Source organism: Fistularia commersonii, chromosome 7 (genome assembly GCF_037954325.1).
Source record: "Fistularia commersonii isolate RoL2024-O1a breed Wild chromosome 7, RoL_Fcom_v1.0, whole genome shotgun sequence".
NCBI lineage: Eukaryota > Metazoa > Chordata > Actinopteri > Syngnathiformes > Fistulariidae > Fistularia > Fistularia commersonii.
The window spans coordinates 18945801-18959030 of NC_141290.1; the positions used below are offsets into that span (position 1 = coordinate 18945801).

Sequence of the window (13230 nt, forward strand, 5' to 3'; positions counted from 1 at the left end):
TAACAAATTCTGAGAATGGGTTGAAGGGATGGGGTAAAGAAAAAAAAAATGCTGAACTGCGATAGACTGACAGAGCAAGAATAAGGAAAGAGGAGAAGAAGGAGGAGGAGGAGAGGGAGGAAGAGGAGGAGGAAGGGGCTGGAAATATGGAACCACTTAGGTTCGGAGAGACCCTTTAAAGGGTTAAAGATGGCTACGGGATAAGTGGGGGCTCGTTTATCGCAAATTTGACAGTGGTAGTTAAATGGTGAGTTTTCACTTGGGGCTGCCAGTGTGGAGCGGCAGAGGATCCCCCGGGCTCCTCCGATCACCTCCCTCCAGTTCCAAGCTCACTTTATGGCTTGGAACCACCAAACAGGACAGAAGAAAGAGGCTCTTCCCCGTCTTCCGCCTCCACGCTCATCACTTCCAGTGTCGCTGCGGCATCTTGTTGGCGTTATCTCCATCCGTCCCTCCTTCGGTCCCGCGGGTTCCTCTTCCTCCCCTTCTCCTCGGCCCTCTCTCCACCGTGGAACAGAAATCCCGGCCCCTCGCCTCCCTCAGGAGTCCCCTCCGATGAACGCCGACCTGCGCTGAAGCGGGCGCTCGCCAGCAGCCCAGATGCATCTGCAACTCTTCGCCCTTGTCATATCGTTGCTTTCTGAGGTGATGAGGATGGGCTCCGGGGCAGCGAACAGACACAGCGGTGAGTGAATAACTGACAGCAGCTGGATATCGGGCAGAAACGAAAGCAAAAACAGTTTCTTTTTCTTTTAATTGTCAACCGGAATAAGTTCGCTCGGCTGAAATAATTGAAGGAATAAGTGGAAATCAGTACAACAATGGGCTAAAAGGCAATAAGACATGTTATCAAACGTGGCAAAATGTTATCTGTGGGAAATTCAGCAAGAAATTACCAGAAAATTGGCGAAAAATCACTGAAAAATCAGTCCACGTGGCTCGATTGGCTCCTCAAATCTCTAGAGAAACGGCCACAAAGTTTCTGAATTTCACTGAAGATAAAAGAAAAAACACTGAGAAATCTCTCAAATTGGTAATCCATTGCTTCGAAATCGATTGAAATAAAAAAAGTTATTTTCCTCACCTGTGTGGAAAATCACTAGGAATTTCTATGTGGTTTTCTTTTCGTCTTCACAAAAACCAAAGGACCACTTCGCATCAGCGGGTTTGTTTGTTGATCTTCTTTGCAGCATCTCCTTCAAGGCCATGAGTCTCTGCACACACACACACACACACAGAGCGCTGATTGGTATTTCCTCAGAAATTTTAGGCTAATAGTGGGGGACCCGGTCCCAATTATGCCATCATTGTGGCTTCCGACCTTCTACTCCCCAACCCCAATGTCAGCTGACCAGAATTTCAGCATCCCGGGCTGATTGGAGCCTCTGACTAAGCTCTGAGGTAACGGCCTTTGACAGGGAGGTTTCACCATTTACATATGGATTTTACAGCGAACAACATCCGTTCCCTGGAAATCCAAAGGGAATAAAGCAAAAGAATATTGTTATTTTTTTCAATCCTTTATTCCTGTGAATAGAATCTGGTAAATTGAACCCTAAACATCGATGGAATACCTGGTAATTGTTGCATTTTTAATTTCTTTATTCTAATTTCCTTCACATTTTCCAGTCATGACTCTCTCAATATGACATTAGAAATTCTTGGCAATTTCTTTTATTTCTTATATTTGTTAGGGAAGCACTTGGCCATTTTTTGATTAATTTCCAATAATATGTGGCAAAAAAAAAAAGAAGTAGATTTCTTTGTAATTCCGGCTAAGTTAGGAGTTTTACTGAACATACCAGTCTCCATGAGTGAAACGTCAGTCTGACAAAGGGATGAAATAAAAACCTAGTTTCGTACAGAAACAAGTGGATGAAGGCTCCTGAGGGATCTGGAGTCTTCCAGAACGTCTTTAGACTTTATCTCACTGTCGAGACTTTCACATCCCCGTGGTTTAAAACTGGATAATAAAATTCAGATGTTGGAAATTCAATATTTGGATTATTAACAGAACTTGGGAAGGTTCATCATGTACCGGGTCCCAGACTGAGCACACAGCTTCTTACCAATTATTAGATTAGTTATGACTGGGGCAGTTTCTTTCTGGCTGTTGTTTTAACCCATCTATCTATCTATCTATCTATCTATCTATCTATCTATCTATCTATCTATCTATCTATCTATCTATCTATCTATCTATCTATCTATCTATCTATCTATCTATCTATCTATCTATTTGTGATTCCTCATTTTTAGGGAAATGTATTTCTTTATTTTTTTTGCCTGGTCATAATCAAGGTTTGAGACGTCTCTCTGGTCTCTACAGGTTAAAGGTTGTGAAGTGGCTGCGGAGCAAACAGTTTGATCTGCTGTCAGAGTTCATCAATTTACAGCACATAAATTAATGTTGTCATTTAAAGCCCCATCACCACTACCACCACTGCACCATTCCTCCATCTACCCTTCAAACACTGGCCTCCTTCCTCCTTTCCCCCTCTTTCTGTCACATCTGGACCTTGTTCCTTTAGCTGTTAAAATACATACACACACACACACACACACACACACACACTCAGGAAATGGTTTTCTGAGCGGCAAGCTTGAAATATAGAGTTAATTGTACCTGTTTCTGTGACTGTTATCATGTAATTTCCAACAAATGTGACGTGTTTTCCTTCCTCACGAGGATATCATTTTTATTTGTGGTTTCTCCAGACTGACAGACCGTGAAGAGTAAAAAAAACAAAAAAAAAAAAAAAAGAATCACATCCTGATACTTGGATTTACTTTTAATTTTCTCATTAATAGACCCTATATCGCCACAGGCTTATTTGTTATCAGGCTTTATTGTTAGTGCTTTGGATACAATGGAGCCCATGATGGCTGGTTGCATTTGGATAAATAACATCCCAGAATAAATGGGATTATTGCACAACAAAGCTGAGTATGAATGTCATTATCACACTCAGCAGGAAAAATACCAGTTGTTTGTTGTTTGTTTTTCTGTTGGTTTTTTTTATTGTTCTCCCTTCCCTGGGGACGGGGGTGGTCTAACGGAGTGGAGGGGGGCACAAGTTGGGCCAACACACACTCCCAACCAGGCGGTAACCACCGCACATGTTGCAACAAGTCCCCTAGACGTCAGCAATAACACTTGGAGCTGAAACTTTTTTTACATTGTATTCTAGTTTGCCCTTTCAGTGTGAATGAAAAGAAGAGCGTGACAATAAAACAATGAAGCAAGTTTTAAAACAAATATGTTAATAAGGACAAGACCCACCCACACACTGCTTATTGTTCATCCATGATGGGTTAAGTGAGGAGAATAGATTTATATGTTATTATTATTATTATTTCATTATTATACTTTATTTAATAAATTGTGAGTTAATCACTAAATGATTAAAACAATGAGATGATGTCATTACACTCAATATGCTCGCAATAGAGCACCTTAAATGCCACTTCTCTTTCATGATGAGCTTGTAGGTGTGTGTGTGTGTGTGTGTGTGTGTGTGTGTTCGTGTGCATGGTTGTGCAAATATTACATTCCTGTTGATCTGTACTCCTTGCCATGTGTGCTACTGAAGATTAGACCGGGGCTCCTTGGAAAATTTGTCATATCACAAACCCCCCGTCCCGAGCTTTACGAAGATCATTTAAAGTCATTTATAGCCCGCAGAGAGAAAATAAAGAGCTGACTCGGCCACCCGCCCCCGTGACATCTTCAGAAATTCCAGGCTGAGGAACGTTTGAAAACCTGCACATCTTTAACCCAACTGTTTTCCCTCCTCGCATTTCGGCCATCCCTCGCACATTTTTATCATTAATATACAGATTGTGGGGTTTCTGCAGCTGCTTTATCCTACAGCAGAAATATGCCCAGAAAAAACTGAATTCTTTCCTTTTCCGACATCTACGTGGACTCACCTGTTTTTCCACATCCAAATATTAATCCTGTGCCACAAAGCAACATCTTGCACGGTGGCATACTGATGTCCCGCACTTAGTATGATCTGGACTTTGAGCTGATTGAGTGTGACATTGATAATACAGTAATAACAATTCCTTGGCATGATAGAAAGGAAAGATGCTTTTTACCACTTAACTACAAGTAATACTTCATATTAACTGTCATATCAGCAGCCTTCTTATGCACACTTTATGTGTAGCTAGTGTAAATGTAATAAGTCATGCGAATGGGTTGCATCTGCGTGCATCTTCAATTACTGTTTATTACCGTCCCAACATCAATATAAAGGACAGTATGAGGTTGTTATTGCAGTATCATGTAGCGTTTGCTATGCAGCACTGCCCCCTGCTGGTAAACACGTCGAAACCGCAGCTCACTGGTGCATTCTAACTCCTTAATATGAGGATTAATATATGATAATGACAGGAACAAAAATGGATATTTGACACCCTTGACCATTTTGATTGACACAAAACAGTATTGGAAATATTATTCAATTTTTGTTGGGTTTTGTCCTGACATACGAAGCAAATTTTGGTATCTGACGTTGACATTTCCTAGTCAAACACTGAAATACGCTTTGAATTTGCAGACAAAGTTGTTTAGGAGAGTGTGCCAAGCGCACAGTTGGTCTGGGTCATTGGATGATGTCGCGCTGTTAACGTAGCAGGAGGGGGATAAGGAAGGCGACCTGAACTCTGCACGACCAGAGCAGGAAGTACGTGAATGGTTCTCTGACTTTAGACATTGCTGGTCTCATCTTTGAGGTTTTATCAGTAACCAACGTTTTTATATGAGTCCAAACACACACACACACTGATACAGTTTGAATCCTAGTGTAAATCAACTGATAACATACTGTGCAGTTTTCAAAGCTTACCCATATCAACAGAAATGTTCATGTTAGATGAATCTTTTAAGATAAACATATGATATAGTTGTTTCAGGGTTAAAGTAGACCCCAGTGCTATGAGATGATTCACAGAAAAGCCTTTAAGTAGACCTAATCTTTGACTCCTGAATGTTCTGAGGAATATTTACCCTTATCTTTATGGGCAAACAGCTTGATCTTTACAACACGTTGGCATTTAAAAGAGGAATGATCAAGTCTGAGGATCGACGATTTGCACTTTAGTTCAATTTTCTTTGCTTCAAATCCTTCTCCCACCTTCCCTCCATGTATGGAATTCACTCCTGGGGTGGAGGTTCGGTGTGAGCACCAGTACTTTTCCCTGAAATCCCAGCAGAGCTTCTTACACCTGGTGCTAGTTAAACACCCGGCGCAATACCGTGAAAGGTCAAAGGTCTGTGTTTTACACTACCTAAACATGCCGTTCATCTGAAAAGTCCCCCAAGCTCGCAGATCGATAGCATATGTGGTTTGTAGACAATGGCCGGGGCTTCAGTGTAGGACCTAGAGTCACGCTGAGGAAGCATGGCCCCTTCGTCACATCTTCATCCTCTTTCCATATCTGCTCCAAAGAAGGAAGAGTGAGACCCATAAATGTAAAATCAGAAGTCATTGTTTACTGCTACCTGAAGCAGCTGCGCTTAGCGGAGATTAGTGATGAGGGATTATAAGGCGTAAAAAAAGACTGCTACACAAACTGAAAATTACCCAGTTGGTTCCCATTGATTAAGATGAGCAATTATGCTATATTTCACTGTGCAGGTCAGCAGACATGGTTTACTTCAGTTAATCAATTGAATATTGAAACCACTATTATAGATAAAGGAGAGAATTCTTGAGATAAAACCAAACAAATAGTCCAATGCAGATCTGAAAATGACGTAATGAGAAAAAAGAGGTATTTCTCTGATATAAAAGATATTAGAAAATTAGGACCTTGTGCTTCTCTTGTGAAGCTCCAGATACCAGAAATCACAATTGAACCCCAATGCAGTTGACAGGTGGTTTCTGAACATGATCCATATTTAAGTGTCAGCACTTTTATGAGGAACTATTTTATCTACATTACACAGTTCTCAATTATCCATCTATCTTTCTCTCTATATCTGCATCTCTTCTTTCTGTACTCTACATAAATATGTATTCATGCACATTTCTCTTGCTCTCCCTCTCCCTCTCTCTGTAAGATACATAAACACACAATTATATTCATTTATCGCTATCTAAGTCTATTTCTTGACAACTCTATCTATCTATCTATCTATCTATCTATCTATCTATCTATCTATCTATCTATCTATCTATCTAGCAAAACATAAATATATACCCTTGAAAATGTATGTATATATATGCCATGTATATGCGCATGCTTACATGTATATACGTCATATACTTGGACATGTAAACATGTACATGTACACATGGAGAAAAAATGCACATATATAAATACAAATAAATCATACCTACATCTACATATCTTAGTATCTGTGTCCTTATGCCTTTTTATCTTTAATTCTATAACACATAATTTGCATGGATGGTAAACATGACATGATGAGAGTCACTCCTAATTTCACCTGCAGTGGAAGTTCTAAATAACACTTGACAGATGCGTTGACCTTTTTAAACATCTCAAGGCTCTGGTTTCAAATATTTTTCTCAAAACAGGAAAATTCCACCATTAAAAGCGTCAGAGGTGGACCATTTTGCATTTAGTAAAGCTTCACAATCACTGAAAAGATGGCGCCATGGTAATTGGATCATCAGATTTACAACTTGATTTTTAATTTTCTACTTTAAGTACAGTTTGTCTCCTGCTTTGATTCAAAGCCTCTGATTTTTATTTTTCGAACCATATGGGAAAATTCCTCCAAACATACATTTCAGAGATTTTTCACATCCCAAAACAAAAGTAGCAGATTTGTGAGCTCTTTGTTTATTTCTTAAAAAAGTCACAGATCAGCAGTGTAACTAGAATATCTGTCATAAAATCTGACAAAAATTTGACATTTACCAGTATATCAACTTTACACTTTTTAGTTGATTAGCTTTTTTTTGTTTTGTTTTGTTTTGTTTTGTTTTGTTTTGTTTTGTTTTGTTTTGTTTTGTTTTGTTTTGTTTTGTTTTGTTTTGTTTTGTTTTGTTTTGTTTTGTTTTGTTTTGTTTTGTTTTGTTTTGTTTTGTTTTGTTTTGTTTTGTTTAAGAACGTTCCTTGCAGTTCACGACTCTCTTAATTATAGTAATTTTTTGCCATTCTGCTTTTCAGATCATTTATTGTGTTTATTCATGCCAACATTGTAACAACAAACAGTATTGCATCAAAATGCAATTTTTCCCGTACTGATTTTAAACAATGATTTCAACCTAACTGAGTCTCCCACTGATGGCTGAATAGTAAATAAAGGGTCCCAGTGCATCCACAGAGAAGGGATAACCCCTGTCAATCAAACCAGTTGGAATCCTCTCATTGAATATGGAGGGTGATCTGTAAGAGGTGATCTGTTTGGAGTCTGAGATATTTTTGTGACTCAGATATATTTTTCCGAAGATCATCTTCTACAATGGTTCAGACTCAAGCAAACTTCACCTCCGGCGCATCCGATCCATCATTCCATAATTCCCAGCCTCATATTTCCCACCTTCCCATCCATTCCCTCATCATCCTAGGAGGTTGTCGAACCCTCCAGAATCTCAGACTGTAATCTAATAACAGCAACCTAGACGACAACACCGTCCTGCTGACACCCCCAATTCCCCACCGCTAATCATTTATGAAGTTTACTTTTCATTTTCCAACATGGTGACTTTAAGGGGTTACTAAATCACACATTTTTGAGAACGCGCTGACAGGGAGCAGCAGCTCACCACAGAATCGAAACATTAGCTTGAAGGGATATCAAATAATGAGTCTGACATCATGAAAATGAACACAGCCAGAGCTGTAACCATATCGTATACTCTAGAATAAAACTGTCAACGGTTGCAATACTATTCTACCCGTAGTCACTTGCGGTTTTATCAGTAAAGGGTGACCCGATCGTTCTCCTGCTCTCAGCTTTGTCTGACAAACAGTTATTCACTCAGTGAGCCGGAGCAGGGCCACGTGGTTTAGGGGTAAAATGTTGCTCGGCTGAAACTTACAGGCAAGAGTCGTTGATTAATTTCCACCATATCAACACAACTGAACTTGTTTTGTTTTCTTTCTTCCTAATTTCATGAATAATTTAACCCTATATTGTCACATTTCGTGTCATTTCTTGAATGCATACAAGACTTTTATTATTATTATTATTATGAAATTATAGTATATTTAATATCATATATACAATTACTATTATTATGGAGATATTACTTGTAACTCTTTGCCAACTTTATTCAGGTATTCACCCATCTGATCTTATTCTAAAAATGATGCACCAATACATTTGCCCTCAGTCAGCATGTATTTTTGCATGTCACCACTAGGGGGAGATGAAGAGTCCTCACCACCATTGCAAAATGCAGCAGTGGTTGTCCTTTGACCCGTGTCTGTTCCCGCTTTCAGCCCAAAGAGAGACGTCAGAGGACTGTCGCAGCTGCCTGGAGTGTTCCCGCGACAATGGCTGCATGCGTTGCCCCGAGCGACTCTTCCTGTTTCTGAAGAGGAAGGGGATGTCTCACCACGGGACATGTCTTCACGCCTGTCCTGCTGGACATTATGGACAAAGAGGGAAGGACATCAATCGCTGCTCAAGTAAGTCTCCCTCACAAGATCGTGCTGATGCTCAAAGTGCCAAAACAGAAATTATGTTTGAGAAACTCATCGGAAATATTGTGCACAAAATCCTGGCCTGCTTTCTGGAGCTAATTCCCTCAGCGGTTTTGGCATCTGCGCTTGTTAGTCTCTGTTTTTTGCCTTTTTTGGGTTGATTTGATGTTGACTTGTAGATTGGTAATGCATTTTTTTCTCCCGATGTTCCAGTTTGATTTTCAGGAAAATTGATTAAAAAGATTCTTAGATTCTTAACCAGGAAAAATAATTTACTGATTTCTTGATGAAATACTTTCAAGCTGATAGACCGCAAGTCGGTCATTTCTTTGATTTCTCGTCACAATTCCAAAACATGCTATTCCTCAGTTTTCATTCACTGAAGGAAATGATCTATTAAAGCTCCTGTGTTCACTCCTGCGTGTGTGTGTGTGTGTGTGTGTGTGTGTGTGTGTGTGTGTGTGTGTTTCCTCAGAGTGTCGCTCCATGGATTGCGAGCGATGCTTCAGCAAGGATTTCTGCATAAAATGTAAGCCCAATTTCCACCTTCACAAAGGCAAGTGTCTGAGCCGATGCCCAGAGGGAACCATCCCCCACCAGATGGACTGCATCGGTAAGACCCGATCGTCCACCGGTCAAGGCCGGAGAACAGGGGGTCGTGAAAATCACATTCCAGAGCTGAAGCACTAATGAAAGATCCCGGCGTGATGGAGAGCACATTACAGACACCAGCATTGAATTCAGGGAGTCTTGGATATTTGTTAGTAGCTTGTTAGGTCATTTATTTCATTTTTATTGTGTCAATTCTTCCAAACTGTTGAGGAGAATTCTCCCTAAAAGGATTTTTTTTTAATGAGAATTTCTTGTTGATTATTTGGTTATGTTCGAGTTGCGGAAGGGAGCACAGACAATAAATTCAAATGTTCGTGAAATAAAATGAAATTATAGCTTTACTACTTTGTTCATGATTAAAGATAGACATAGTTACAGAAGAAAATTAATCATTGTCCATTGGGATCACAAGGAATCTCTTCTTTGGTGGTAAAAAGATTAAAAAAAAAATCTAAACAAAAGTAAATATTCTGTGTTTCTGTTTCCTTCCACAGATTTTTAATTAGATATTTATGAAAAAAAAACATTTCGCACAAACAAAAGAAGTAAATACGTACCTAGCCTTGGAACGAATAAAATGCTTTCACCCAAGAAAATACCTGCGGTCGACTGTTTGTCTTCCCTTTGAGCAGCCCGAGGTATGTCTGTGAGTATGTGTATGTGTGTGTGTGTGTGTGTGTGTGTGTGTGTGTGTGTGTGTGTGTGTGTGTGTGTGTGTGTGTGTGTGTGTGTGTGTGTGTGTGTGTTGAGTCAGAACTGTGTGAGCTGCCAGTGATAAACCCCAGCGTCTGAGGCTAATCTAAGATCGGTAATCAGCAGCAGACCTCGCCGCCTTTTATCCGCCTCTCTGGCTCTGCTGACGCTTCTTGGCTGTATTTCATGTGTGAATGGTTGAAAAATTCCTCGGTGGTGCTTCTCCTGTTTTCTTTTTTTTTTTTTTAATCCAACGTCAGGCTGGAGAAATCCCGTGCCTGTTAGATAAATAGTGAAGCGAGACGCACTTTTGTCTGAGGAGACGAGAACAAATTGAACAAGACTTTCACGTGGATGGCATTCACGGGCGGTTGGAGGTTCACAAGCTCTTTTGAGGAAGTGCAAAATGAAATGATAACGTGCTCTACTTTTTCTTGAACAATGTGAAAATACTTGGGTTTGGGTTTTTTTATGGAGGTTTGTGAGTAATCAATTAAAAAAAAGTTCACTCAGTTCAGCCAAAGTGGAAAAATCTCTTGTCTAAAAGTCAAATAAGATCCCGGCAACAGTCTTTAATTCAAAAATATAATGTTTTCTTTGCTTCAATGCATTTTGGAAGATCTGCCGTGTAAATCAGACCAATTTGTAATATTTTTGTCCTCGATTTTCCATTTTTGATCTGAAGAATTTGTCATTATAATCCTACATTCCTGATTTAATTCCAAGCGAATCCGAGACTTTACATTTGAATTATCTGCTGTTCTCCCGTTCATCTCCCGCCGATGCTCTCGCAGTCCCATTTCCAACCTTGGCTTCCGTCGTCGCTCTCAGCAGCCGAACGACACCTCTGGGCTATGAACCGTGTCTCAGACAGAGATGTTTATCTTTCTCTCCTCTGGTGCTCGGTTCCTCCGCTCCATATCTTGAGAGCCAAACTCTCCCTCCTGCACCTGATCCGCATTAGAAGTTCTCAAATGTAGGGTTATTCATCTCCATCTCCCCGCTAAGTAAGTGAGATATATCGATGAACTCGTTCGTGGAGCTACTTGTTGGTCCGTCGCGCACATCTGGTTCTCGTGTCGGACCATTGTTGCATACCTCCAGTCGCTGGTAGCAAGAGGCCCGGCCGTCCTTCTCTGCCGTTCCAATGGATAAACAGTGTGTGAACAGGTGAACAGGCCAACCTAATAAAATGAAAAATGAGTGTGTGATTTTTTTTTTATTCAAACCAACAATCCAATAATTAGCTGTCTTAATGTAAATAAGATTTTGAAGATGTTTTTTTTTTTTGGAGGTAAATTGATTTGAATACGTTCATTAGAAACGTGTGAAGTTCTGACACATTCCCCGAAAAAACATTACTGAATGACCTAAAAAAATTGAGTCAGAAAGTCAAAGAGGATTTTAAAAATAACAACCCTTAAATGAAATGTTATAAAGTCATATAAATCAGAGAAATAAAGTAAGCAGTTACAATGGCAATGACCCATGATTTTGCATTTCTTATTTTTAATTGAATAATATACAGCTATGATAATGAATTGTTCTTGAATATCAGATTGCTGATTACTTGTCCCAGTTAAATTCTTCACTGCCTTTAAACAAAAAGAAAACGTTAATTTGCTTCTTTCTTTCAATCATCTTTAAATAACAGAAGAATGAAAGAAGAACCCAATTTCATTGTTTTTTAATTTTTTTTTAATTATTTATTTATTCAAAATACTGGAGATTTTGCTTTTTTGACTCTCCTGAGTAAGACCAACTAGAATAAAACATTGCATTCAGGATCTTGTGAAACATCAGGACTTAGTTATTCTCTTCTGTGTCTTAGAGGACTGCCTCCCATCTTTGCTGGGCGAATGGAGTAGCTGGACCACCTGCCACCACGACGGCGCCACCTGCGGCGTCAGATGGGGACATCAGACCAGAACCAGGGACATCCACTCTTCGATGGTGACATCCAAGGAGAGAGCGTCAGCGTCCTGTCCCACACCCACAGAGACGCAGCACTGCCGGATGAAGAAGAAGTGTCCCACAGGTGAGACTCGAGCAGAGACGAAGGGTAACAAAGCCCTGGTTGGCCGGTCCAGTTGTCTTTATGGCAGATTTCATTTTAGGCCAATAAGACTGATGACCTCCAGATTTAACAAGCTTGGATTTTTTTTTTTTTTTTTCGGGGGGAAAATTTATCAATTTACTTAGAAAAGTTCAGGTCCATCTCCCAGCTGACGGGGCTGTAAGTATGGATGAAGCTGATCGCCGATAATGATGAAGCACACTGTAAGGCATCGCTGGTGCTGTTCACTACATTCAGGGAACCCTATAAAATCCTGTAAAAGTGCTTAAACTGATCTATCTGGTCCTGAAACTTCCCATCAGCCCAGATTCATGTAGGACAGTTAGAGAATCCTCGGGCGAATTTGAAGAATCAAGTCTTGTGTGTTTTTACGTCGTACCATAGGGTTACCGGGAGCTGTAGTTATTAAACTTATTGTTTTTTTTTTATGTTAGGAATTAAAAACAGGGCAGATGTACACTGATGTAAACATGTTTTTTTTTTTTCGGAGAAAATCTTACTGGATACGTCCTTCCGTAGTTTTGGTTTTTCTTTTAAATCCCAAGTGGAAAAGGGATGCAGATTGAAAGCAAGGCATAGGAATGAGAAGAACAATAACGGCCTCTTGTATTGGCCACATTGGGATCCCTCAGGCTAAAAAAGGACTTCCTTGTCTCCGACCGGATCCCTCATCAGCAAGATAACATCTTAGACCATCACACCTCCCAAGCTCTATCCCATGAATGTGTGTTTGCGTCGCTTCCATCCGGGGACTTTGAGTCTCTCCCAGCAGACGTCTCATTTTTGAGATTTTGGTGAGTCCTGCGAAGATAAGATAATCATGCACGGGCCTAATGCACGCCATGTGTTCGGAATAACCCTGGGCAGGGGGGAGACTGGAATGGACCAACTGTAAGGTCTCATGGTCAACGCGTTCCAGTGTGGCACATAAATATCAAGTAAAGCTCCATCATTTGGGAATCAAAAACAGGCATCGCTCAGTGTTGTTTCTGAGGCAGTGCCAGGCTCTTACTATTGACTTATTAAATAAAGGCTATTCCGTTGTTAAAAATTAAATGTCACGGTGACCGGTGTAAACTTCGTTTTGACTTTGAACACTTACGACAGCTTATGTTGACATTGTGTCGATACGAAGACATTGTTTATTTTGCCCCTACTAGCATTTAGGACAGAAAAGATGCCTGCTCAGATCCAGCGTCTTTGAAAACACATTG

At 40.1% G+C, this 13230-nt stretch overlaps 1 protein-coding gene across 1 annotated transcript in view; it reads left to right on the forward strand.

Moving 5' to 3' along the window:
* Positions 1-259: 259 nt before the first annotated feature.
* Positions 260-13230, forward strand: part of rspo4 (R-spondin 4) — a 28044-nt gene continuing 15073 nt past the window's right edge. Inside the window, exons 1-4 of the mRNA XM_086148882.1 lie at positions 260-685; positions 8431-8619; positions 9110-9247; positions 11771-11977. Of these exons, the coding sequence (XP_086005008.1) occupies positions 601-685; positions 8431-8619; positions 9110-9247; positions 11771-11977 (619 nt within the window). The 5' untranslated portion in view covers positions 260-600. The remainder of the gene's footprint in view (positions 686-8430; positions 8620-9109; positions 9248-11770; positions 11978-13230) is intronic.